The sequence below is a fragment of the Marmota monax genome, unplaced genomic scaffold, assembly GCF_021218885.2.
Source record: "Marmota monax isolate L192 unplaced genomic scaffold, Marmota_monax_Labrador192_F-V1.1 WCK01_AAM20220418_F8-fsc00071, whole genome shotgun sequence".
Lineage (NCBI taxonomy): Eukaryota > Metazoa > Chordata > Mammalia > Rodentia > Sciuridae > Marmota > Marmota monax.
The window spans coordinates 5,326,769-5,354,713 of NW_026695217.1; the positions used below are offsets into that span (position 1 = coordinate 5,326,769).

At 39.8% G+C, this 27,945-nt stretch overlaps 1 protein-coding gene across 6 annotated transcripts in view; it reads right to left on the minus strand.

Moving 5' to 3' along the window:
- Window positions 1-27,945, minus strand: part of Mtr (5-methyltetrahydrofolate-homocysteine methyltransferase) — a 100,217-nt gene that overhangs the window by 16,171 nt on the left and 56,101 nt on the right. For all 6 annotated transcript variants that reach the window (XM_046432000.2, XM_046432001.2, XM_046432002.2 and 3 more), the window contains 11 exons: window positions 27,722-27,907; window positions 23,013-23,192; window positions 19,957-20,073; window positions 19,546-19,686; window positions 18,019-18,108; window positions 16,798-16,950; window positions 15,844-15,951; window positions 14,673-14,773; window positions 10,434-10,501; window positions 9,731-9,851; window positions 3,405-3,486 (listed from right to left, as the gene is read on the minus strand). In XM_046432000.2, the coding sequence (XP_046287956.1) occupies window positions 3,405-3,486; window positions 9,731-9,851; window positions 10,434-10,501; window positions 14,673-14,773; window positions 15,844-15,951; window positions 16,798-16,950; window positions 18,019-18,108; window positions 19,546-19,686; window positions 19,957-20,073; window positions 23,013-23,192; window positions 27,722-27,907 (1,347 nt within the window). The remainder of the gene's footprint in view (window positions 1-3,404; window positions 3,487-9,730; window positions 9,852-10,433; window positions 10,502-14,672; window positions 14,774-15,843; window positions 15,952-16,797; window positions 16,951-18,018; window positions 18,109-19,545; window positions 19,687-19,956; window positions 20,074-23,012; window positions 23,193-27,721; window positions 27,908-27,945) is intronic.

The window sequence follows — 27,945 nt, forward strand, 5'->3', positions numbered from 1 at the left end:
CACTGAATTTGAAGGTGATCTTAGGGATCAGGAGACAGTGGGTTCAGTACCTTCTTCAGTGCTTCAAATACACCCAGATCACCCACAGGCTTTTAATACCTGGTCACATCTACTTCCCTTATAGAAGTAGATTCCTTGAGAACCAAGAGCATGTCAACCACCTCTGCACCCCTGATGCCTCACTTACATCTGGAGCATACAAGGTATGCCCTTATGATGTGTTTAAGAATGAGGCTAACCTTCATGCTCAACTGGGAGCTTTTACTAAGATATGAAAGAAAAATGATAATCTAAGAAAATGTGAAATTACTCATTAAATTATAAAACCAAGATAAGCTAAAAATTATTTGTGATTATGACTATCAAGCTAATAGAAGACTAGCTTTCACAATAGCTCAAAATAACATTATAAAGAAAGAAGAACTGCTAATGATTATATCAGTAGAAAACCACAGCACTATCCCTCCCTCATTCTCTAGCAGGATTTTCTCACACACAAAAAGACAAGGAAGTTCAGCATCTTCATCTAAAATTACACAACTTAAAACTGGATGATGGCTGATGTGCCTCCCAGTTTAAAAGTCTGTAAACTATGGGATTCCCTAAGTATCTCTATTAACAATCCCATCACCTATGGGATAGTTAAAAAAAAAAAAAAATCACTTCGTTAAGAAATATAATCAGAAAAGACCATTGTGGCAGGCCTAAAAAATAGTTTCCCAAATGAAGTATTTCACTGCCTTACACAAACTCATCCCCGCAGAGTTCTCACTTAGGAAACCCAGTGAGGCAAATGAAAACAAGAGAGCGATGCACACCTCAGCTCCCCAAGTACAAGGAATCAACGTCTTAACAGTGCTGCATTCTGCTAAATCATGTACCCTGAGACCCATCTCTGGATTTTTCTAACATGCAGAGCATTTATAATCCCCTGGCACAGGTGCTAGCTGATAGCCAGAATCTACTACTACAGTTTGCTGGCACCTTCCATATTTCAGAGAACCCCCTGCTCCCAGTGGCCCTTCCTGCCTGGTATGACTTGTTGACTAAAGAAACAAACTCAGCCAGGCATAGTGGCACACCCCTAAAATAATCTTAGCGACTCAGAAATGTGGGGCAAGAGGAACACAAGTTCAAGGCCAGCCTGGGCAACTTAAAACGAAAAAGGATTAGGGATGTAAGCTCAGTAATATAGTACCCTTGGATTCAATCCTTACTTGAAAGAAAGGAAGAAAGGGAGGGAAGGGTGATGGAGGAAGGGGGAGGCACATAAGGGAAGGAAAAAGTTCATAGCCAACGTGCTGCTAATCTAGCAATCTGAGGTCTATCAGATGTTTCATGCTAACCACTAAGACATATCACAACTTTTATTTACCTCCATTTGTTTTTTACTTTTTATGGTAATACTTGTACAATGAAAGAAAGTAAGTTGAAATTTTTAAATATAATTTAAAAAGAACTAACTTTACCCTTCTTAAAGAAAGGAAAGAAAGCAAAGGGAATCCTCAGGCCTGATTGTAATATTTGCTACATCTTTAAATCTTTCAAATGCACAAGATAGCTACTAAAGCATGGCGTTGTCCAACGTTCATTCCATTTAGAGCAAAAGAACCTGAGCCAAAAACCATCCAAAACAAAACCTATCACTGGCTCCTAGAAAGAGTCACTAGCAGTTATCCAAATGACCTACCATAGGACATATGTTGAGTCACCTGGAAGAGTGGTCAATTTGTTGTACATGAAGAGAGCTAAGCATAGCTGGAAACCCCGGCCCAGGGAGTGCACTGCCATGAGTACAAGGCCTGCCCACTCCTTATCTCCCCTGCCTGGCTCCCAGCAAGGCCTTGTTTGAAGGAGTCTGTCCTCCAGACCTAGACTCAAGGGCCAACACCCCCCAACACACACCCACCTGCAGGGCAAGCACTGAGCATTCAAGCTGGTCCAACAGCCTTATCCCCAGATGGAAAATGTTCAGCACCATTCACAGTACTTGCAAATAGCCAACAGAGCTTAAAAATGTGAACACTGGTCATTAAACTGGATTTAATATAAGCTCTGAAGAAACATGATCCGAAATTAAGACACAAACATTGTTTTTAAAATTGAGTTTTAAAACTATAGATTATTTGCACATTTTTCTATGTCAATGAAAAACTTTTTAAAAGGGCAATTTTATGATTTCAGCCTGATTTAATTTTATCCTTTTAAATAAAAAGTTGTTGAATATTTAATGAAAACAGGTTTAATTTAGGACAGTATAAGGAGGATTGCATTCAGTCAGTTCCACACCTGCCATCTGATGGGTATGTGGCCTCAAGAATTACTAATCCCTTCCTTCCCATTTTCTCTTCTCTAAAATGGATAATAAAAGTATCTCCCTTCTGAGCCCACTCTGGAGATTAAATAACCTCTGTGAAGCACTTACTTCATCACCTGGTAGTCCACAAACTTTCAATAATAGCAATTATTGTATAATTTCCATGTAAAAAAAAATTCACAGATCTGAATTTTTTCAGATTCACAGGAATTCCTTCAGAAGATGGCTCAGGAAACGTGGGCACCCTGGTCCAGGTTGCATGATACCACTGGAAGTCCTCCCAAACCACCAGGCCTCCTTGGTGGCATTTCTCCCCTGCCAAGTGTGAAGACTGGCCTACATTGGCAATTGTCAAACCCTGCTCTCCTGATGAGAAACAGGAGTGGGGTGAAGGTCAGAAGGGTTACTTGGCTCTTTTCTGTACCACACTGAGTTTCTAGGTCAAACATCACTTATTGGCAAGAATTCTACGGCTCAGAATGAACTTGGAAACTAGTCGGCCACATGGTCTCAGATGCCCTCCAACTGTTGTTTCCTATTATTCAGTAAACACAATGAAACAGGTAATAAGATGGGATCTCTTATTCACTGAAGGAGAAAAGCAGGGAAAGACACTTACACAAGCTGTTTATTATATTTGCTAAGAAAGACAATCTATTATTCTGTGATTTTAATACCTAGTCAATGTTTTTCTGTCCTTGCTTCGGTCAACTGACCCATTCTTGAGTGTTCTTCTATCTGGAAAAAGGTCATTCTTAAAATCCTACATTCTGCTTAACTCTGGCAGTGGTCAAGGCGTGTCTATTCATGTGCGTAAACTGGAAAATTCTGTCTGTCAGCGCAGCTGTATAGGTCACAGGAGTCTTGGTGCCATCCCTCTTTATCTGCTGCTCGGCTGTCTTTGAGAACACAGGACATGCTCACCAGGACCTCCTTCCAAAGCAGCAGATGCTCCGCAAGCCCTAGACTGTTTCTGTAGCAGAACTGGGGAAAAATAAAAGGTCCTGGGCACTCCCCTGGCTCTTACTGCTTCCTTTGTCCTCTCTTTGAAACATACGTGAAATGAAAAGGAAAGCCCGACACGTACCACCACCACACTCTTGGATGCATCCAGGACGTGGATCACAGGTGCGCTGTATCTTGGAGCTATTTTAACTGCTGTGTGGGTTCTGAAAAGAAGGGTCAGGAAGAAAAGCACATCCATCAGTACTGAGAGCTCCTACACAACTCCTGTTCAGAACCATTAGAGATAATGTCTTTCAACAGTGTTTTCCAGAGAAAGATTTCAAGGTACTTACTTACAAATATTTAATTTCAAATTTTCCTTGTGAAACAAGAATGACTTTTTCCTATCCTAAGATGGGGAGAAATGACATGAATGAATAGGCTCAGGTTACAAAGAAGTCTGTGACCAAATGAAAAAGACCTTGTCCTCAGCTTCTGCCAACAAGGGCCGAGCCCCTGGCCTGGCTCTTCGTCAGCCTGTGTGAACCAAAAAGCAGCAGTCCCAGGCCACTGCATTTTGATGTCATCAAGGTCGAGCTACCTCCCTTTCTTCAAACGAGCCAGGCATCCAGCCAAGGTACCTGCAGAACCAGGAACCAGGCAAAGGACACAAGACACATTGCCTAGCTGCTGCCACCTCTGTGTGACCAGCATCAATACCCCATGGTCCCAGTCCCACCTGTAGTTGTAGTAAGGAACCCTAGTCCCAAAATTCAACACAAAATAAACAAATGTACAAGCAACAAATTTTGTACTAAGATTGATTCAGCCCCAAATCCCTGCTGTCAAACTTGAAAATGTTGGTACTGAGAAACAACAATTAATCCTTAAAATTACCTAATTAACTAAAATGCAAAACAAATTGCTCTCTGATTGCTTGATGTTTAGCACAGGCTGCATATTTGCTGTTTCATTCTAGAACACACTAAATTCATATGAGAATTGGAAACACATGTAGCCTCCCTACAGAGCTTGCAGAGGCTAGGAACCCATCAGATGGTGGCAGCCGCACCCTGGAGCTTCCTGCTCTTCCCTGGTACCCTGAAGCAGCACACTCACCCAAGTCAGGAGGTTTCACATTCTTTTCCTCAATTAAAGTGCATTTTTGTTTGGAATGTTGTCCAGAATATGCTATTATATGAGAAAGAAACCAACTAATAGAACACAAAATTTATGCAATTCCATTTTTAAAAAACACAAATACCACAGTCAACCTGCCCCAACCAACCAACCAGATAGCTAAGATTCTGAGTACTGAGAAAACTACAAAGGGGCACACACCAAGTGTCCACACAAGGAAAAGGTGGGAATGAAGGGGCAGGGAGAGACTGGATTTTACTTCACAGCCTCTTTAAGTGTTGACATGTTCTCATGAGGGGATTACTGAAGTAATTTTTAAAGACCTGGAGAGTATTATTATATTAAAGGTGTAATAAGTATACATATTTTTATAGGCTTCTCTGGGAAGGCACTCAGCACCCATGCACAGTGAGACAGGACCAACAATCCCACACCTGTTCTTGCTTTCTAAGAACATCTCCATTTGTAAATGAGAAGCAAAAAACTAAAGCCTTAGGCCACAAGAATTGAACTATACGAACTATACGGGGGTCCCTTCCAGCAACAAGCCGGCTGTTGCAACATAGCTTTTGTGCTAGGAGGCAGGGCACAGGGCAGCGGAGGCAGCCAAACCCTGGAATGAACTCCACAGCCTCCTGTGTCTTAGTCTTGTGCCTAAGGGTGCACTCAGGCAACAAAGGTTTGAAGATATCTTGAGTATTCTGCCAAGGGGAGGATTTTCAAACAGTAGAAAAAGTTATTTTTAAAAAGCTGCTCCACTTTCAAAACAGACTACAACTGAGACTAACCTTGCTTCCTCCCCTTCAGTTGGCAAGCTCCCTGAATGCATGGAAATACTTCTCTACATTCTGCTTGACATACGTATCCTGCAAGAAAGTGTTACTTTAAGCTTGGTAACACTCGACAGACTTTTCCTTAGAGAAAACAAGTACGACTTTTAAGTTTTAAGCATCCAAGGGTCCTCAGTCAATTTGAGCCCACTCTCTCTTTGATGAGCTTCTGGACAGAGAATAAACCCTGAATTCTACTATTAATAAATAAAAAAAAGCAAAGTGCTGCCTTCCAACATAAAAATGGCAAGGCTACATGATCGAAGGCATGACATTTGAACTTGCTTAGCCACTAAGAGTACTTCCTGTTTCCTTATAAAATAATTTGACATCAATTCCACTTTTTTTCCCCACAAGCTTCTCTACCTAGAAGAAGCCGTCCTTCTAAAGCCTGACAAGATGCAAAACACCAGAATCTCCCTGCCCCTTCTGCCCCTTCCTGCACACCAAGAGCACAGTACTAGATGCTAAGGTGGACTCTCAAATTCTGTCTCTGCCAAATCATTCAAGACTACCAGGATCCAACAGGTCTTCTCCAATGTTTGCAAATGTTTAAAATTCAATGACAAAAATGAGAAAATAAAGACAAGGAGATTAAGATGGGATGGAGTGATATTAGCATATAAATCTATTCCATAAAATCCTAAACACACATCTAAATTCTAAGCTTCTATATGGTCAGTGCACAGAGAAAAATAAAAGCACTTATGTGTGATTTAGCACATGACTTTCTAGCAATTAAACACACATACACACACACTCAGAAAATTATCTCTACCTTAGAGCAATGTGACTTCCTCTTGAATTCTCCAAGCTACACAAACAATAATTGAAAAAGACATTTTGCAGTAATTAGCTAAAATTTTGTTAAAATGTGAAAGCTAACTGCCACAACATATACCCTTTGGAAGTCCTGCTTTTAAGAGGACCAGATTTGCAATAAGTTTTCTATTCTTTTTATAACAACAGGTTAAAAAGACTACTCCAAGTATATTTCCACTCATCTTTGACCCCAAATGAGTAACCGCCTTTCAGCCTCTGGACAGCCTTAACCCCCAGTCAAGTGTCTAGTTCTGTTCATGCTACCATAAGCCACTGGGGCTTAGAAAAGCTGTGAACTTATATCTCTTCAGAGATCTGTCCTAGTAAAAATCTGCAAGTCCTGGGGCTGGGATTGTGGCTCAGCGGTAGATCGCTCGTCTAGCAAGTGTGAGGCCCTGGGTTTGATCTCAACACCACATAAAAATAAAATAAATACAATAAAGATATTGTGTCCAGTTACAGCTAAAAAATAAATTTAAAAAAAAAATCTGTAAGTCTTGAGCCATTATCTATACAACTGCAGCTAGCAAAGGCAAGAACTAACCCTGATAAGCCCTCAACAGGTCTGAGGAGGAAATAACCAGGGGTCTGCGAGAGGCTTCTGAGACATTCAGGCTCCTGAATGCTCTGTAGGCCAAGCAGCCTAAGAGAAAATGATTCTATTCAGACATCAATGGCATTAACTGTAAATGAAAATAATGAAAAATCAGATCTCATAAACATTAAAAACTTTTATGATCCAAAGACTCCACTAAAACAGCAAAAGGCAAGCAAGATTGGAAGAATCTACTTGCTATATTTCTGATAAAGGGCTTATAGCCTAAAACAGTATGAATAAGGCAGAATATTCAACTTAAAAAAAAAAAAAACTTAAAGAGTATATGTTCAATATATACAGAAAGGGTGTGTTAGCATCACTAATCAGCAAAGAAATGTAAATGAAAAACATATCAAGAATTACTGCCTGGAAATAGTCAATGAAGATGGTTGTACACTGTCCTGGGATCTAGTTCTTCTCTTCTGGGCACACACAGATATACTAAAACTCAGTTGCAAAAATGTTACAGCAGCATTGTTTGTGAGAACTCCAAACTGGACAAACCCAAACGTCTACGAACAGAGGCATGGATGTCTGAATCATAGTACATGATACAATGAAATGGGGGCAAAAAACCTCTAAAACTGGGTTGGGGGTTGTGGCTCAGTGGCAGAGCACTTGCTTTGCACAGGTGAGGCACTGGGTTTGATCCTCAGCACCACATAAAAATAAATGAACAAAATAAAGATATTGTGTCCATGTATAACTAAAAAAATTCTCTAAAATTTTAACAACAATGTTGGGCCTTCATACACAGTACTGTTCCATTTTATATAAAGTAAAAATGCAGGCAAAACCAACCTACAGGGATAGAAGGCAGAAGAGTGGTTACCTCTGTTGCAAAAGATGCCAGGATAAGTAACCCAGTGAGGCTGCTAGGTACCAATGACATTCTATTTCTTGATTTGGAGGTGGTTACATAGATGGATTCGCTTTTGCAAACACTCATCAAGTCACACACCTGTATGACTTGCATACATTCTGTGTGATTGTTACACTTCAGTAGAAGTGCTTATTCAAACAGGAGAGCTCAGTGAAGCCAGACTCCAGGTCTGTGACCTGATCCACAGTCACTATTCAGATGGGAAGATGAACTGGGAATTTTCCATGGAAGCTCAAGGATGCTACATGAGAACCTTCTTTTCAAAGGTTGCTCCAGGCCCACAATGGAGAAGAGGAATGTCTCCCAGACTTTTATATTCCAAATAAAGTTCCAGAGACTTCAAAGAACATGGAAGAGAAGAAAACCAGAAAAGAGAGAGTTTATGGAGAAACAAGGCACTAGAAAGTTGGAAGAAACCTTGTGAGGTCATGATATCCAGCTTTCTACCTTCAAATATTGGCAGACAATTAGAATAGATAGTGAATGATTTCCCACGTCACCATTTGTGCATCAGGATATAACTGTAAAGAGCCACCAATGATTCTAATTTTGCCATCAATGATGAATCCCAAGAAGCCAGTCCTGTTGTTCTGAAGGTTTTTTCATAATAAAACAGACTATTGATCAAGTTCTAATCCGTACAAGTATCAAATTCCTGATATTAAGCTTCTAAGAAGTTATTATAAAGAAATTTTAATTTTGAAACCATTGTCATATCAATATAAGTGGCAATGCCCTTTAATACATCTGCCCAATTAAGTATTTATCCCATTTTACAACTATGGTTTTAAAGGTCTTTCATCCTCATCACAGTCCAGAGATCCCCTCACTGTTCTTGTGCTCAGCTTTCATTCATTACACAGGACCAAGCTCATCAAAACCCCAGTTAGCGATGGCTGGTCATATTCTTTGACAATAATTCTGCCACTTAGTCTAGCAGATAAATCATCTGTGGCAAAACAAACCCAGTTTTCTAATATGAACAATGACTATCAAACTATAGAATCTTTCAAATACGAAGAGTCCTTAATTGAACAAAAGACACTGTGGCTACCCATAAAAATGATCCACTCATATTATACATGGTATGATGGTTAATTTTATGTATAACTTGGAAGGCCATAGTATCCAGTCTCCACTCAGACCACAGTCTAAATGTTGCTGTGGACGTATTTTTTAGATATGATGAACATTTTACTCAGTAGATCCTGAGTTAAGCAAGTTACCATTCATAATGTGCATGGGTCTTATTGATTCGGTAGAAGGCTTTCATATAAAGAACTAAGGAACCTCTCTACTTTCTGCCCCTTCTCCACAAAGAAGAAATTCTGCCTTGTCTGTCTTCAGACTCAAACCTGCAACATCAACTCTTGCCTGGGTCTTCAGCCTGCAGATTTCAGACCTATCAACTTCCACAGTCACATGGGCCAATTCCTTGAAATACATTTCTCGCTCTTTCTAAGGATCTCTTGAATACTTATGACAGACCATAATTATATTTTTGTACCAGAAAAACAAACTGCATACATCAAGTTTAATGCTGCAGCTTGATGTAAAGAGTTGTGCAACATAAGGAATGCTGCAAAAAAGTCTCCTATCCAAAATTAACACATCTCTGAATAAATCACACAATCAAGACCCCAAGAAAATACAGTCCATGCAACCAAATGTAAATTTTTCCTCTTTACATCTTTTATCCTAAAAGTTCTCCTTTCATAGATAACTCTCCAAAGTACCCTTTGGTTCTTTCTAGCTAGAAGAATTTTCTAACTCTAAACCACTAGAAGATTACAGTTTCTTCAATAATTATAAAAACTGTCTCTCTTTAAGACAGAGAGTGGGCAGAAGTTCAAGCAACAACTTTATGCCAAAAAAACACAGTTTGGGCATCCAATTTGATTTCAAGAGAGGTAACAGTTCATTACAATTCTCAGAAACTGAATGTGAAGTGAGAGAATTAAGGAAAAGATAACTGTAATCCAAAGGAACCCCAAAAAAGCAAGGGGTAGGGAGTCTCAAAGTTTCCTATTCATAATGTGCTCTAAAATTGTTCAGGCTCATCAAAGTAAAGACCAGAGAGTTTATGTAATAAGGAGTCAATGTACATGCTTCAGGGGAAAAAAACAGGTTTTAACACTGTTTATGAACACATATTTAGCAAAACTCAAGGCATAAAGCTCATTATTAGGACTTACCTAGAAGTGGTTGCTCCTCCAATCAATAATGGAATCTTTATAGCTAACCTCTCCATTTCCTTGGCAACAAAAATCATTTCATCTAGGGAAGGAGTGATGAGTCCTGACAGGCCAATTATGTCTATGATTTTTAAAAAGAAAGGGAAAAAAAGGACAATGAGGAGGATAAGAGAAAAAAAGGAAAAGTATTAAGACCCATTTTAAAAACTTTATAATACAGACCACAAGACCTAACATGAACTGCCAGTTTCTAATTCTAAGACACCTTTTCTTTCTGGGGGATTTTAATGTATTATTTGCTTTTGGTAGCAAATAAGATTTATAACTTGAAGTATTTGCCACAGTTTTAGGAAGCCATACAACAGAAGATTTTATTTACTTGGTGATTTTTCAGATTCAAACAACACAGTGTTTTATAAAAACAACTATATCCAGAAAAAAAAAAAAAAATCAAATCCAAGTGTTTGCTTTTAAGAAGCTGGTCTCCATTCCATTTCCAGAGATCAGAAGCAGCTGCCCGGTTGCTCACACACCTCTATCAACTCCCAGTGCAGATGGCCACCCCAGCAGCCCCTTGCAGAAACTGGACTTGACAGTTTGCATGTCCCTTAGACCCCACATGGAGTGAGCTTTACTACACTGACACACAGACTCTTGGGGAAGTGACACTGAGAGTAATCCCCAAAGGACAGTTGCACAGTACCTGCTTTGTGGTCAAGAGCAGCTTTCAGTATCTTATCGCAGGGAGTCATGACTCCTAAATCAATCACTCTGAGGCACAGAAGTGAGTTTGGGGGGGGGGGGGGCGGGGAAAAACAGTAACAACCCATTAGAGACAAAGCTGCATGAGCATTTTCATTTCAGGCATTAACACTGTTCTAATATAAAATGGAATCACACTGAAATGATCACTAAGCACTGACAATCACCACCACAACTACCACGGGTCAGGCACTATGCTAAGCCTTTTTTATACAGCTTTCCTGAAATATAATTCCCATTTCATGGAATTCGCCCATTTAAAGCATACAATTCAGCTGGGCAAGGTAGTGCATGCCTCTAGACCCAGCTGCTCAGGAGGCTGGGGCAGGAGGATCAGTTGAGGCCACAAGTTTGAGACCAGCCTAGGTAACACAGAAGACCCCAGCTTAACCACAAATAAATAAAAATAAAAATTAACAAATTCAACAGTTTATGGCATATTATTTTTTAACCCTGGTAAGACATATGTAACTTTCCACTGGAATTGGTAAGTGCACAATTCAGGAGGATTAATTTCAGTTACAGTGTTGTTCAACTATTAACACTATTTTTCCAAAAGCATTTCATCAGCCTACATAAAAACACTGTAATCATTAAGCAATGACTCCCTCTTCCTCTCCTTACCCTCCCTGGCAGCCTCTACTCTGCTTCCTGTCTCTATGAATTTATTTAATCTGGGTATTTCCTATAAGTGGAACCACACACTACTTGTCCCACTGTGTTTGGCTTATTTCACTCAGCACTGTGTCTTCAGGGTTCATCCACATCTCATGTATATCAGAATTTTATTCTCTTTTAGGCTGAATACTATTCCATTGTATGGACATGCCACAGGCTATGGTTTGGGTCTAGGATGTTCCCCAAAGGCCCATATGTTAAAGGTCCATGTTATGGGGAAGTGGTAGAAACTTCAGGAGGTGGGGATTAATGAGAGGACTTCTGGTCATTCAGAGCACACCTTAAAAGGGTAGTTGGATTCTAGCCCCTTTCTCTTTCTCTTTTTTAATTTTTTGCCTCTGTCCATGAGATGAATGGCTTTGGTCCAACATCCACTTCCCATCATGATGGTCTGCTTCAGTACAGGCCCAAAAGCAACAGTATCAACCAATCATGGGCTGACACCTCCAAACCTGTGAGCCAAAATTTGTTATAGGAGCAGAAAGCTGACTCATGCACATTTTGTTTACCCACTCATCTGCTGACAGACATCTGGGTTGTTTCCACTATGCTAAGACCTTTGCAAAGTAATCTAATTTAACCCTCACAGACCCTCTATGATGAAACCCCTACTGTGGGAAAGGATCTGGTAAGTTAAGCAAGTTGTCCAGTCACACAACTGATTTAGCAAGAGAGCTGGAAGAGTTAGGATCTAAATTAGCAAAATTCATTATCTAATTCATTTAAGCCAATAGAAAATGCTGGTAAGTTCCTCAGCAAACAGCTGTTGAACAGGAAAGCCAGTGGGGAGGGGAATAGAGAAGAGGCCAGTCCCTGCACACAGAGCTGTCTTGGGAAAAGCTAGAGACTTAAGGCAAAGAAGAGAGGGGGATTCAGGAAGCAGGCCTCCTTCTTCTTCTCGGGGTGGCTGTACAAAACTCAAAGGGTGGGCACACCTGAGTGGGGGATGGACACCGGACAGAGAACGGTGGAAATATGCTGAGAGGACCGAACAGGACCAGAGGGTTTGATTTCCACAGGAGTGCCTCCTAGAATCCAGAAGGAGGAGTGTCTGCCCTAGGAAATGCCGCAGGTACTATCATCCTATTTTACACAGAGAACACCTACAATGTTAGTCTTTTTTATCATTTAATTTTATTATATTGTTAAAAACATTTAAAAATTACATTATTTTCATTTATTTAATTATATCAACAATTCTTAAAATTCAGTAGTAAAAGGTTCACATTTTTGAAAGTGTGAGTATGAATTTCTACATGATATGTCACCAGCTGGCAACGATGGGTACTGGACACTGGGTAGGAAGGAGGCCTGCTTCTTACTGTGTGCTGTTGGATTTTCAGCTTGTTCCCATAGTACTTTTTTTTTTTTTTAATACTTTTTTCTTTTCTTTAAATAAGTTAGCACACATGGAACCCTAAGTAGAAACTTAAGACAGTTTCAAATCAAGAACTAACTATATTCAGCTTTGTTAGTTCTAACCTGGTAGCAAATGCCAGGGGCATGAATAATGGACAACCTTGGAGGCCACAGATAGCCAGCGGCAGCACATTTCTTTTTTAATATAGTGAAGGCAGTCTCGTAACCAGATATATTGTTATACAATGAGTAAACGCAGAATCCTGCATGTAAAACTAGGCAAAAGAGTATACTGCCTCTAACTCCAGACAAAAGCCTGCACTTCAAAGCTGAGTTTTTCAACATTGCATGTGTTTTCAAAATCCAATTAAAACCCACCAGCATGATGCCAGCGCTACCTTGCTGTCACTGCTCGCTCTTCTGTCAGGAGCATCTCACCAATCACGGTTCATTCCCTCGCCTCTACCCACAACCTCCCACTCCCATCCCAACACCTTGTCTTTCTTGACTCTCCCAGGGTTCTCCTCTGGCTCAGAGCCACACCCCAGTCTGTAGCCCCTCCTATGCACATTATCGCATTATGCCACTTGGGAGACTGAAGAGAATAAAAATGAAAGAAGTCATGAAAAATGTTGATTTTATAATCTAACCTTCTTTGTAAATGCTCATAACATAGCTATAAGCATTTAATTTGAGCTTCTAATTCAAAAAAATATTTAAGCTATTCTAAATGCTTTAGCAATGTCATCCATTACTACTTAAGAACATACAGAATTTAGACAATAAATGTTATGAGATAAAAAATCACAAAAATAAACCTATATAGCAAGATACAGAATCAACACAGGTGCCCACTGATGGATGAATATATATATAATAGAATACTATTTATATTTATATAATTCATGTAATATATATTTATAAAATAATATTTATATAACGAAATATATAAGGTAATATTATTCAGTCATAAAAAATGAACGAAATCCTGTCATTTGTGGCAAAATAGATGAAATTGGAGGTCATTATATTAAGGGAAATAAGCCAGACACACAAAGATGTTCTCTCTCGTATGTGTTAGCTTAAAAACTTGATGTCACAAGTATAAGAGAGCAGAATAGCTATTGGTAGAAACTAAGAAGAGCAGGGGAGGAAGGAGAGGAGGAGGCTGGATAACAGGTACCAAAACACAGCTGGGAGGAATAATTTCCGGCTCTACAGCACAGGAGGGTGACTACAATTTACAGTAACCTACTACATATTTTACAAAGAACCAGAAAAGGAGTTGAGAGGTTCCAAACATACAGAAATACTAATCACCCTGATTTGATCACTGCACACTGTACACAGGTAACACACTGCATACATGCAGCACATTGCTTACATGAACTGAAATAGCACATCATATTTCATTTTTATGTACAATTATTATGTGTTTATTAAAAAGAAAAAAGTAAAAAAAAAAAATCTGCATTTGCCCTCTTCAAAGTCACCTGACACTTGCTGTCACTTCCCCCTGCAATTCACACATTCCACCAACAGAGGGAAGTACCTGCACCAGTCTTTACCTTCCCCACTGTTTCCCACCTGCCCTTAGCAGAATCTGTGACCATTTCTAGTTTGTTAAAACAACAAAACAAATTCTTGCAAAACTCCCTTTCAAAATACAACAAATTAAAAGCATCTAAGTAATTACTGATGAGCATTTGTACAGACAAAACCACCCTATAAAACTCCATTCAGTCAGGTCTCATACAATCTCTGCTCTGAAATCTGACAGCTTATTGAGAGAAAAAAGGGAAAATGCTGACTGCCATGGGGAGCCCCATGTTCTGGCCCTCAGGGCCTATGTTATGATGCCCATTCACAAGAAGCCTCTTGGCTACGTCCACCTGCCCAAATAGCTTTTCCTATTCTTTTTGTCCTCACTGAATGCATAATAGATAATTACTAATTTACTGCATTTGAAAAACTGTGTTCACCGTGGACAATTTGAAAACAGAGTAGACAAAAACTAAATAAATGAAAAAATAAACCTCTAACATCTACTACTGCTCCTTACCCTCCTCCCTCAATAATTACCCTGTTGAAACACTTCCCTTCTTGAACAACAAAGGGATGAAGAGGTGAGGTCTAAGCTTACCTGAAATTATTGCAGCCAAGGACCACTCCAACTATGTTCTTGCCTATGTCATGCACATCACCTTTCACAGTGGCTAGCACAATGGTGCCTTGATAAGGGTCCTGAAAGCAAGCAATACAGTGAGCATGACTGGAGTTCCCCAGAGCAGACCACGTAATTCTCGAGAGCTAGGCAGGTGCCGACCCAGAAAGGGATTAATACAATTACCTCAAAGACGAGCCTGAGACCCAAATACTGCACTAGGCAAGCAGAGCGCTGTAAGCTCGAGCAGTTCAAATGAGCCCATCTGGAGGGTCAGCACAAGGGCTTCAACCAAGATTGTGTACTCTCAAGAACAGCTCAAGTTCAAACAGAACAATCTCACAGCTAAAGACCACATCCTTCACCCCAAAACTGTCTGACAAATGTTTACTGTCAACATTTAGAGGGGGGGTAGAAAAGAGAAGATGTTCACTGCAATGCCCCCCCAGAATCTGAAAATAACCACACTGGCCCAGTGCAGAGGGTGTTAGGGGTAACTTTCTGCTTCTTCCACATAGTCGTTAAGTACGCTGCCAGCACATCGCATACTCTCCAAGGGAAAAAACAAGGAATGGTAAGCAAGGCAATGGGCGTTTTTATAAACACATGTCTGTCTGAGCTGCATCAACTGAAGAATTAAAAATCCCAAGAGCCAAAGCTGCCTGAGCTTCACTGGGAACCAAACAAAGTTAAAAGGCTTAATGATTTACTCTGGTGGCGCAATCAGCAAAAATTAAAACGAATTCAGTAGTGGTATCAAGGACACTATTAGTAGAGAGAGAATATTTGTTTGTTCAAAAAAAATCATCCAAACCAACCATTAGCCCACTACCTAAAAAACAAGAGTAGGTCTTCGTAGATGCAGTGTCAGCATAAAACTTGGTACAAAGTAAATATCAGTTAAGGAAGGACTGTCTTGATTGAAAAATTACATCTGTATTAAAAATTTCATAAAGCTACATTAAAAGGAAAACCCTAAGTTATCTTGAAGCTTGGTAAAAAAGAGGGACAGATGTTAGATCATTTCTCTACTTTATCTTCAGTGATAAACAGCAAGCTAGCCTGACTGCCTAATCCCCTACCCAACCCCAACAGAAATCTCCCAGGCCCACTCCTTAAAGGGCCCACAGGCCTGAAAAAAACAACTTGCCTCTTCTTCTACTGTACAATTAAGCACTCTGTTTTCTTCTCTTTCTTTTTCCATAAAGGGGATAAGGTGGCCAACAGCCTTCTTCATGACCCGAGCTGACTTTATAACCTGGGAAAAAACAGAGCTGGTTATCTGACTGACTACTGCAACGACAGCCATTGCAAACCACATGGCTTCTGATGGCACCTGTGAAACCCCAGCACAAGCTCAGAACACACACTTTAACCTCAGGCTAGCTACACTGGACTCTGCTTCTGACAGTGAGCAGAATGAGAAATAAGCTCCCTGAGGGAAAAGCCAGTGAAGGAGGCAGAGCAGGAGGAAAACAAGGCTAGAAACCAAACACTGAAACTTCCATCTTCTTGAACTTCTGCCTGTTATCTTTTCTCTGGCTAGAAGGCCTCTGTTGCTTATCTTTCAGGGTTAAAGTTCCCCCGCCATGTACTCATTCTCAGCCTTCTCTTCTCCACACTCAACTCCCTTAAAATTGAGCCTCAAACAAGACAAGTCCCTTTCCGTCCTTCATCGCCTCAGGCTCCTAACCTAGATGGTTAGCAAGTGTTTATTAACTCATGAGCTAGCAGCTGCTGCAATTCAAAATAAAGAATGGTGTTCTTACTTGAAATCTATCATTTAACATAACTATTTAAAACAGTAATATTTTTTCAAAGTATGCATTATTTAAGATGAACACTTGCTGGTCAAATCAAATCTATCTTGAGTCTTACTTTACTTCTGAGAGTAAAAGTGGGTACAGAAAATCAGAACAAAGACTATGAAGCTAGCAATTTCCAGATGATTTCTAGCTTCCACACCACTCTAAAGACAGGTTTCTCCAAACACATCTAGGCAAGGACTGGTCCAAATCAAAACTTGAACAGAGTAACCAAACTCACTATTCACTAAGACAAGGAAGAGATTCAACTGTGAACATGTCTCCCTATTTTTGCCAACCTGAGGTAGAAACATTTTTCCAGCTCCAAAAAGATCACCAACAACTTTCATGCCATTCATCAGGGGTCCTTCGATAATATTCAGAGGTCGGGGATATTTTTCCTGGTTTAACCTGGCTTCCTCAGTATCCTGGATAATATATTTTTCAATGCCCTTCAAAAAAAAAAAAAAAAAGGTTGGGGAGAGAATAAAGGGAAAAAATGGGTTAAGTCCAAACAACCAACAGAAAATGAATCACAGACATGCTTAAGAGTGAGAGTTCTGAAATCAAACTGTGTAAGTTCAGATCCTGGCTCCCAGCACCCACTCAGGCCATTTATTAAGCTTCAGTTTCCTAAGAGTGCCACAATATCCTATTCATATGTTTTGAGAATTATTAAATTAAATAACCCATGTTAAGTGCTTAGCTGGCTTTCTTGATACAAAATGTGCTATTAATGAGAAGGTGGGCTAATAAGTAGATTTATAACTCAGATGTTTGTATTCTTATATTTTAACAGATTATACTTTAATAATATCTCTGCCAAATCAGTGTTTTCTCACTACTTGGCTGGAAGATGAATGAGGGTGAGTGAGATTCTCAGGTGAAGTTCAAAAAGAGGAGGCTCCCCAATCTAGGCTTGAACAAGCCCTCCTCCAGGGTCCCCAACTCACAGATCTTGGATGTGGCTGAACTAGTTCCACAAACTAAAATATGTGAATCACAAAAGGCAAGAGTTGAATTTTAGACGCCCCCCACACCGGCCTCCAAAAATAGAACTCTGAAATTCTCCAGACTCACAAATGGGAAAACTGAAGCCAAGAGATTATTTATCTCACCAAAATCCCAAACATCCACAGAAGAATCAGTACTGACTTACTGGACATACTAAAAACAACCTGGTCAGGGTAGGGTTCTCAACCTCAGTACTACTGACCTTGGGCTGGAATAGTCTTTGTTGTGGAGGGCTGTGGTGTGTACCACAGGACACAGAGCAACATCCCTGGTCACTGGATTCCAGTGACATCTCCCACTCCCACCCTGACAACCACACATACCTTTAGACAGTGCCAAATGTGCTATCATATAATGCAGAGCAGGAGGGCCACCCAGGTTGAGAATCGGCAACCAGGAGTCCATGGCCTCTCTTGCTCCAGCTGCTGTCGCCACCAACCCTCCCACAATGGCATCAGACAGCAGTGACAAGCTATCAGCTGGCCAGTGCAGGTTCCCAAACTCACCTTCACAAGAGCATACTCAAGCCGTTCTTCAATGGGACTGTTCCTCCACTCATCGGTCTGAATGACCTTCTTCCCTCCTTTGCCATGAGTCTGAAATGAATTGAAATTTGGACGAAAAAATAGATGTAGGAGGCCACTTATTTGAACCATTTGGCAGCAACTAATAAACTGTCTTACTCTTTTACATTCCCAGCTCCCAGCAGAGTGCCCAGCATGCATTATGACACTGACCAACCATAGTACCAAGTCTGGTGAGAAGCACATGCAGCTCTTCCTCCTCTTTCAATTTTCACCTGAATTCTCATTCCCTGTGGCAAGCTTCCCTAACCACCTCCATCTTTGGGATCCATGCCACCTCAACATCCTCATAGCACTCTGTGCCTCCCCTACGACAGCACCTACCACACTGGATTAAGATCACCTCTGTACATTTTCTGCAGGTCTCAGTGAACATCAGCTGAGTGCATTAATGCTGAACAAAAACTGATGTTGCTAGAGCAATGCTTGTGCAAGATAGTAGAGGCAAAGTCACAGAAGGCCAGAAATTCATGCTTGGAGTTTGGACTTAACCTCCAGGGCAACTGTGTGGTGGGACAGGAGATACTTGTCACAGTTCTGAAGCTGCAGGGTCATATTCAAAATAGTGTTTTTAAGGGAAACTCAGAAGGGGCCTAGCCTGAGTCTGATAACAGGAAAGGCCAATAAAAACAAACATGAAGATATCAAGTTACCAGTACAAATAAAAGAAGGAAAGATCTAGGGAGAAAACCAAGATATAGGACCAGAGTGGTAACTGGAATAACAACAATAGGAGTCTTTCATGGAGAAAAATCTAAAGAATAATTAAAAAAGAAAAAGTACTTCTTAAGTTCATATTCCCCTCACTGGTACATGAAAAGACTATTTGTTTTACCAGCCATACAACCAGACAATTCCTGCCTAAGGGATGGAATTGCTGGGTTAAGACAAAGCAGTCTATTCCAAATACTTTGGGTGCTGGGAATATGAGTGATTTTATTCTCTCCTTTTGCTTACCTGTATTTTGTAAATTTTCTAGAAGTAATATCTGTCACTTGCTATAAGAAAAATATATTTCACACTTCAAAATAAATACTTAGAAATTTAAGTTCCAGTGCACACCTGTAATCCTAGCAACACGGGAGGCTGAAGTAGGAGAATCAGGAGTTCAAAGCCAGCCTCAGCAGTTTAGCAAAGCCCTACACAACTTAGCGAGACCCTGTCTCAAAATAAAAAATATAAAGTGCTGCTGGGGATGTGGCTCAGTAGTTGAGTGCCCCTGGTTTCAATCCCCAGTACCAAAAAAAGAAATTTAGGTTCAGAATGCTGAAGCAGCCTAGGAACGGTCCATTTCTGTTTCCTTACCCTAACTACAATACCTTCTCTAGAATGTTCATTGATCCGAAGACATGATTAGGTATGTGCTTCTATTCTACAATGAAGGTCCAATAATTGTGAGTAATAAATTCAAAGAAAGAAAAAAGCCATGTTAGACACTTTTCTCTCTACCTGGGCAAAATGTAAGAGCTTCTCAGTGGCTTCAGGGTCTTTATTCCAGATGAGATCTTCACAGAGCTGAAGAAGTTCCTTGTGGATATCATCATATACTGGGAGGTTTCCTGCATTCACTATCCCCATATCCATACCAAACTAAAGGCAATAAAAAGAAAAGTGATGCCCTAAATTAGGAACCAGAAAGAAAACATTTTAGGCCATAGTCTCAGTCACAAATACTTGACTCTGCATTGGTTCCCAAAAGCAGCCTTAGATAAAATACAAGTGAATGCTGCATTTAGGGGGTACCCTAAACAAACCTCCTTTACAGAAACTGATCACAGGCCAGTTAGTCTGAGGGCCACAGTGGACAAACCTTGCCCTAGTGAAAGCTGGTTTCAGGGGTAAGCAGGCCTTTAATCATACCTTGATTGCGTGGTAAAGGAAAACCCCATGCATTGCTTCTCGGATGGCGTCCATTCCTCGGAAGGAGAAGGACAAGTTGGAAAGACCTCCACTTATTCTGACTCCTGGTAAAGTTTCCTGGCAAAAATTTTAAAATGTGAAAACAGTGTCTATTTTGCCCAAAGCAGCAATCACATTTCTTAAGCTTTATATACGAGTGGAAAATAAACAACATGAACTCCAAAGTAACACAGAGCTTGCTGTAATCAGACACAGGCCCAAGTTTGCTGTATCATGGTGCTGTAAAGGCACAGCTTCATCAGTGTCCCCCATTAGACTTTAGTCTCCCTAAGGGAAAATATAAAATTCTACTTTATCTCTGTGTACTTCAGTAATGACCCTGATAGGGTATAATATATAATGAGTATTCCATAAAATACTTGCTGGATAAATGATAGAGAAGAAAGTGGTGGAGGGAGAGTATGTTTGTGTGCGTGCAAGCAAGCACACACACACACACACACACTCAGTTCCCCATTCACTGAAAGCACAAACTACCTGAAGGTATTTGTAACTAAATGAGCAAACACTGATTTATTGTTGGCTCAAGGACAAACTGGCTCAAGCACCGAGGAAGACGGCTTGCTATTATCTAGTACTATGACCCAACCACTCAGCTTCTGGGGTATATGCTAAAGAACCTTGGGCATGTGTGCCAATATATGTATAGAAGAACGTTCACAGCAGCATTGCTCATGAGGCCCAGAAGCTGGAAACAAACCTCTATGGTAGAATAGTTAATTATGGCATAATGATACAATGGAATATTATACATTAATTGAATGAACAAATGACAGTTACAGCAATGCAGATGAAACTTTTTTTTTTTTTTAGTTGTAGATGGACACAATAACTTTATTTTATTGATTTATTTTTATGTTATGATGAGGATCGAATCCAGTGCTAGGCAAGCACTCCACCACTGAACCACAACCCCAGCCCCTCCATGAATCTTTAAAATAAGTTTGAATAAAGAAAAAAGTCATAAATATCTTATGATTCCCTTCAAGCTAAAAAACAGGCAAAATTAAACTATATTGTTTAGATATTCAGTTGGTTCTCATAGTTCTGTTCTATAAAGTCACTGTAAACTCTGAAATAGGACTTGTTGTTGTTTGACTTCATAATGGCTGCCAATCTTACTGGAGTGAGATGGTATCTTAGGGTGGTTTTGATTTGCATTTCTCTGACCGCTAGAGATGGTGAGCATTTTTTCATGTACTTGTTGACTGATTGTATGTCCTCCTCTGAGAAGTGTCTGTTCAGGTCCTCGGCCCATTTGTTGATTGGGTTATTTGTTTTCTTATTGTTTAATTTTTTGAGTTCTTTGTATACTCTGGATATTAGGGCTCTATCTGAAGTGTGAGGAGTAAAAATTTGTTCCCAGGATGTAGGCTCCCTATTTACCTCTCTTATTGTTTCTCTTGCTGAGAAAAAACTTTTTAGTTTGAGTAAGTCCCATTTGTTAGAGAAGTGCTGGTGAGGATGTGGGGGAAAGGGTACACTTGTACATTGCTGGTGGGACTGCAAATTGGTGCGGCCAATTTGGAAAGCAGTATGGAGATTCCTTGGAAAGCTGGGAATGGAACCACCATTTGACCCAGCTATTCCCCTTCTCGGACTATTCCCTAAAGACCTTAAAAGAGCGTATTATAGGGATACTGCTACATCGATGTTCATAGCAGCACAATTCACAATAGCTAGACTGTGGAACCAACCTAGATGCCCTTCAGTAGATGAATGGATAAAAAAAAGGTGGCATTTATACACAAAGGAGTATTACTCTGCACTAAAAAATGACAAAATCAAGGAATTTGCAGGGAAATGGATGGCATTAGAGCAGATTATGCTAAGTGAAGCTAGCCAATCCCTAAAAAACAAATGCCAAATGTCTTCTTTGATATAAGGAGAACAACTAAGAACAGAGCAGGGAGGAAGAGCATAAGAAGATTAACATGAAACAGGGACGAGAGGTGGGAGGGAAAGGGAGAGAGAAGGGAAACTGCATGGAAATGAAAGGAGACCGTCATTGTTATACAAAATTACATATAACAGGAAGTGAGGGGAAAGGGAAAAAAAAAAACAAGGGGAAGAAATGAATTACAGTAGATGGGGTAGAGAGAGAAGATGGGAGGGGAGGGGAGAGGAGGGGAGGGGAGGGGGGATAGTAGAGGATAGGAAAGGCAACAGAACACAACAGACACTAGTATGGCAGTATGTAAAAAAGTGGATGTGTAACCAATGTGATTCTGCAATCTGTATACGGGGTAAAAATGGGAGTTCATAACCCACTTGAATCAAATGTATGAAATATGATATGTCAAGAACTATGTAATGTTTTGAATAATAAAAGTTAAAAAAAAAAACAACTTTGAAATAGGGAATACTGACGCCCTGCTCCAAGAGAAATACCATCAATGCTGGGCACATCATAGCCTTCCTGCATTCATGAATGCTAGCCACGCCAACATATGCCTTAAGGCCATCTTAAAAAGCAAAACCACCATCCAGACACAGTGGCACACGCCTGTGATCCCAGCAACTCAAGAGGCCAAGGCAAAGTATCACTGGTTTGAAGCTAGTCTCAGTAACTTAGCAAGACCCTGTATCAAAATGAAAGAATAAAAGGGGCTGAAAATGTAAGTCATGTAGTAGAATACCCTGGATTCACTCCAAGTGCCATCAAAACAAAGGTTAGAAAAAATAACCCTAAATAACACGGCTAAATCAGGATGATGACTATGACATTAAATTCAGAATGAGGTATACCCAGAAAAGGAGAAACACACAAGCATCAGTGTGTTACACTGTGAAACTATGAGGTGTGTCCCACTTCATAATTTAAACAGCATTACAAAAAAATTTTAAAGTCTCTAACTTGAGGAAAAACAATTTACTACACAATGAGAATGTCAACATCCCTATCCAAAAATACGTGATAGCTCTAACCATTCACTAGACCCCTGTGATAAATTTGAGATGTCTTGGACCGAAAAGAGAAAATGACCCTTACTTACTTTAATGACTCTAGTTGCATGGATAAAATTCACAGCATACAAGTTGTGTTCTTCCATTCCAGTACCAATGGTAAGGATGTTGGGGTCAAAGATGATGTCATTTGGATTAAAGCCCAGTTTTCTCACAAGTAAATGGTAGGCTCGAGTGCATATACTGATTTTGACATCTGTTTCTGTCGCCTGGGGAAAGGAGAATATAAGAAATATAAAAAATAAAAACAAAGTGTCATCCATGAAAAAAGTACATTTCACTTGTTGAAAGCACTCAAGTGTCAACATATGGATTTCACAGAAATATAAATGCCAAGCGGCCTCTAAATATTTACCAAATTATTTCATATTTCAGTGGGGGAATCTGTTTGAAAAAAAAATATATATATATACACATATATATTTAATTTGAAATGGGTCTTGCTAAGTTGTCCCAGCTGAACTTGAACTTAGTGTTCTCTTGCCTCAGTCTCCAGGGTGGCTCAGAATGAAGGAATGCACCACTGTGCCTGGTTCCCTTTGTATTTTTACCAACATGACAGGTAAGATTTTTTTCTGCAAAAATCAAATTTTATATGCATATAAATGGCATATTTACTAAAGAGGCTTCTTAAAAACACACATGATAAAAATGCAAACACTACTAAAAGACAGACTAAAAATAAGTGTCCCTCCTTCTTCTGACCTCTCTGCAAGTCCTTTCACCCCAGCAGCACTGCCATGGCTTTCCTGAATTTTCCACCTTAACAGTATATGCTGATCTGAGGAAGCATGTTTATTCCCCATCCCCCACTACAGCACTGACTTGTCAGCATGTGCCTCAGCTTACAGATATGAATGAGGACCACCCATCACAGAAGTCCCTAGGACTCCAGCAAGGCTCACTCCCCACGGCTTCCCTTCCCCTTACCAGCTTCCCTTCCCCTTGCTGTCAGGCTCTGCCTCCAGCCAAAGCTCATCATGCCCCTCCTCCACTACACTCTCTCACCCTGCTCCTCCCACAGGCCTAACCCCTCCAACCCGGTGCTCCTGAGCCCTGGCATGTACTGCTGCCACTGCTCCAGATACCCCAGACATGGTTTTGTGCTTCAACATCTCTCAGGAATCTGGCTAAAGGCTCCTTTCAGAAGTTGCTTTAATCACCCTCCATAAACCAGCCCCACCATCCCTCCTTCCTCCTCCCTTCTTCAGAGCAGGTCTTTTCAGAATCTGTACTAATTTGGTAACTTTTTTGTTATTTTTGGTTAATACTTATTATTAAATTGCCAACCTGTCTCCTGACAGCTAGAATGTCAGTCTGCTGTATCCCCAGTACCCAGAGCAGTACCTGTCAGAGGATCAGTATCATTTGTTGAATGAATATATGAGGGAATGAATGCTGCTTTTACTCAAAGCATGTCTGAACTTTGTCACAGAAGCTGTCTTTGGGTCAAACTTGCAACTTCAACACTCAGCACACTCACCAAATTACGTCTTGAATTTCTGGCTACATGAAAAATGAAATATGCTCTGAGAAAAAAAAATATATATACATATAGGAATCTACCTTACCCGCAGTTTCACTCTCCACTATTTCAGTTACCTGTGGTCCACTATGGTCCAAAAATATTAAGTAGAAAACTCCAGAAACAATTTTTTTCTTTTGTGTAGTTGTAGATGGACAGAATGCCTTTATTTTATTTTTATGTGGTGCTAGGATCGAACCCAGTGCCTCATGCATGCTAGGCAAGCACTCTACCACTAAGCCACAGCCAGAGCCCAGATCTTAAGTTTTAAAATCGCATTCCACCCTGAGTAGGTTGATGAAATCTTGAACCAACCTACAACTGTCCTGCTCCACCCGCCCTAGGACATGAATCTTATCTGTCAGCATATACTTGCAGTACACATTATCTGTTCCTTGGCCCTATGTAGAAGCTAGGTCGATTATCAGACCTACTATAGCAGGATCACAGTGCTTATGTTCAAGTAACTCTTATTTTACTTGCTAATGGTCACAAAGCATGAGGGAACAAATTGCTGGCAATTTGGAAATGCCAAAGGGAAGCCTTAAAATGCTTCCTTAGAACAAAATCTTTACCAAATGCACCTCCGATAAAGCATCCTCCCAGAAAGCATTAATCTCTAGGATAAAGAACTCAAGAAACTTAACATCAAAAAAAAAAAAAAAAAACCAATCAATATAGTCCTTACCTGAACAGACACTTCACAGAAGAAGAAATACAATTGATCAACAAATATATGAAAAAGTGTTCAACATCTCTAGCAATTAGAGAGATGCAAATCAAAACTATTGTAAGATTTCATCTCACTCCTGTCAGAATGGCAATCATCAAGAATACAGGCATCAGTAAATGTTGGCGAGGATGTGGAGAAAAGGTACACTCATACATTGCTGGTGGGACTGCAAATTGGTGCGACTGCTATGGATACAAATTTTCAGACAAACGATCTAATGAAGTGCACTCAAAATATTAAATTTATACAAACCCTTTGGCTCACTTCTATGAACTGATCCTAAGAAAATCATTTTCTACAAGTGAAAGTGCTGCATAAATTAGGATATTCACTGGCCATTGTTCACACTACTAAAAAATTAGTTCAATAGACTAATTAAGGCATATACTGAAATATAATGCAACCATGGGATTATAATCCATACTTACTAAAATGGGAAGATGTTCACATTCTGTCAAGTTGGGGAATGAGATGCCGAATGGCAGAGGCAATCTTGTTTATATCTACTTTTCCATTTACCAGAACCTCTTCTACTCATTCCCCCATGGCCTCCTGGACTTCTCCCTCATTTTATTTGGGTTTTCAAACATTTCCTCCACAGAGGAACCTTAGGAGACCACCAGCCTCAGCAACTTCGAGAGGTGCTAAGCAACTCAGTGAGACCCTGTCTCTAAATAAAATACAAAATAGGGCTGGGGAAGTCGCTCAGTGGTTGAGTGCCCACTGCCTCCTCAGTACCAAAAAACAAAAAAAAAAAATTATTTTTCATCTTTTGTACAAGAGGAGTTAACAACACTTCTGTTAAAAATGATTTTATTACAAAAATTTTAAAAAGGCAGAAAGAAAAAGTACACCATTTATTAACTGCTAATGTGTTCCCATATAAAACTATGCCTACCCCAAAGCTATCATCGGGTTATTTATTTATTTATTTAGAGAATTTTTTTTTAATATTTATTTTTCAGTTTTCAATGGATACAACATCTTTATTTTATTTTTATGTGGTGCTGAGGATCAAACCCAGGGCCCTGCAATGCCAGGCAAGCGCATTACCGCTTGAGCCACATCCCCAGCCCGGATTATTTATTTTCTGTTCATACTATTTATTAAATAAAATTGGGATCATCTCCCTCCCCCCACCCCCGCCCATGGTTCTGTCAACTCATTCTTTTTAAATGCTGCAAAATTTAAGCATTCGCCTAGTAATGGTTATTTAGAGTGTTCTCAGTTTTTGGCTATCATAATGCTAAAATGAGTGTGAACACATAGCCTTACATACTGAACTTATTACAAGATTTCCAAGACAGGATTAATCGAAAGGGATGGATTTTTCAATTTCTTTAGTTACTGAACAGATACCAAGATGCTTATGAAAGTTATGTGAGGTATAAAACATAACAATGTAATGATCACCCAGTGAAACCACAGTTGTATTTGAAGCTTCCCATATGCCCCACCCTGATTCCATGGCAGGGATATTTTATGAGAGCTATCATTTATCAATCCTATTGTTTTTATTTTGATAAAGAAAATGAACATTATTACTTTTTAAAAAACAGTATCAGTATCTTACTGGCTATTTGTACTCCTTTTCCTATAAATTGCTTGTTTTTTTTGTCCATTCTACGAACTTCCCAGTCAACCTAGTTTTGATGTCTGATCTATAGAAATTCTTTGCATATTAGTGACATCAGCCCATACTATTACTCATGTCACAAATAGTACCATGTCTTTGCCATATAATAACGTTTTATATTTTTATGTAAATATTTTTCCTTTCTGGCCTTTTGGGTTAATGGTATTTTCTGCAACACTAGTTACAATTTTCCTATATGTTCTTTAGAACTTTTTACATTTAAATATTTTATCAGTGTAGACTTTAGTGTATGGTGGGGATGGGGCTAGTGCTGAGGTGGTGGGACCTTCATGAGTGGTGAGATCATAAGAATTATTCACAAATGGATTAATGTTCTTTATAGGAATGGGTTCCTTACAGTGAGAGTGGGTCTGTTATAAAGATAAATTCCACTCTCTTGCTCTCTCTCACCCTCTCTGACCTTCTGCTAGGGGATGACGCAGCAAGAAGACCCTTACCAGATGTAGTCCCAAAATCTTAGACTTCTTGCATCCAGAACCATAAGCCAAATAAACTTCTATTGTTTATAAATTATCAAGTCTGTGATAGTATGTTAGAGCAGCACAAAATGTATTAAAACAGGACTCTGACTTTATTTTCTTCCAAATGCATAACCAGTTGTCCCAGTAGTGTTTACTGAATAATTCAACCTTTCTCCACTGATGTAATGACTTTGTTCTATACCAAACCTTCACATATATAAATGTATGCATGCATCTGTGTGTGGATATAGACATATGTATTGTGTACATGCATGTGCATAAAGCTACTTCAGAATTCATTTTCTCCCACTGCTATCTAACCTGGATGACACAGTACAGCTAGGTAGACAGAAATCTCTCACCTGTCCTTCTTCATCGAAAGCCATAATCACCACAGCAGCTCCAAACTTCTTAATCTTCCTGGCCTTCTCCAAGAAGTCCTCCTCTCCCTCCTTCAGACTAATGCTGTTGACGATGCACTTCCCCTGGCAGCACTTTAACCCAGCTTCAATCACAGCAAAATTGGAAGAGTCAATGCACAAGGGCACCTAAGAGAAAGGCAAAAAAATAATCATAATGTATGGAA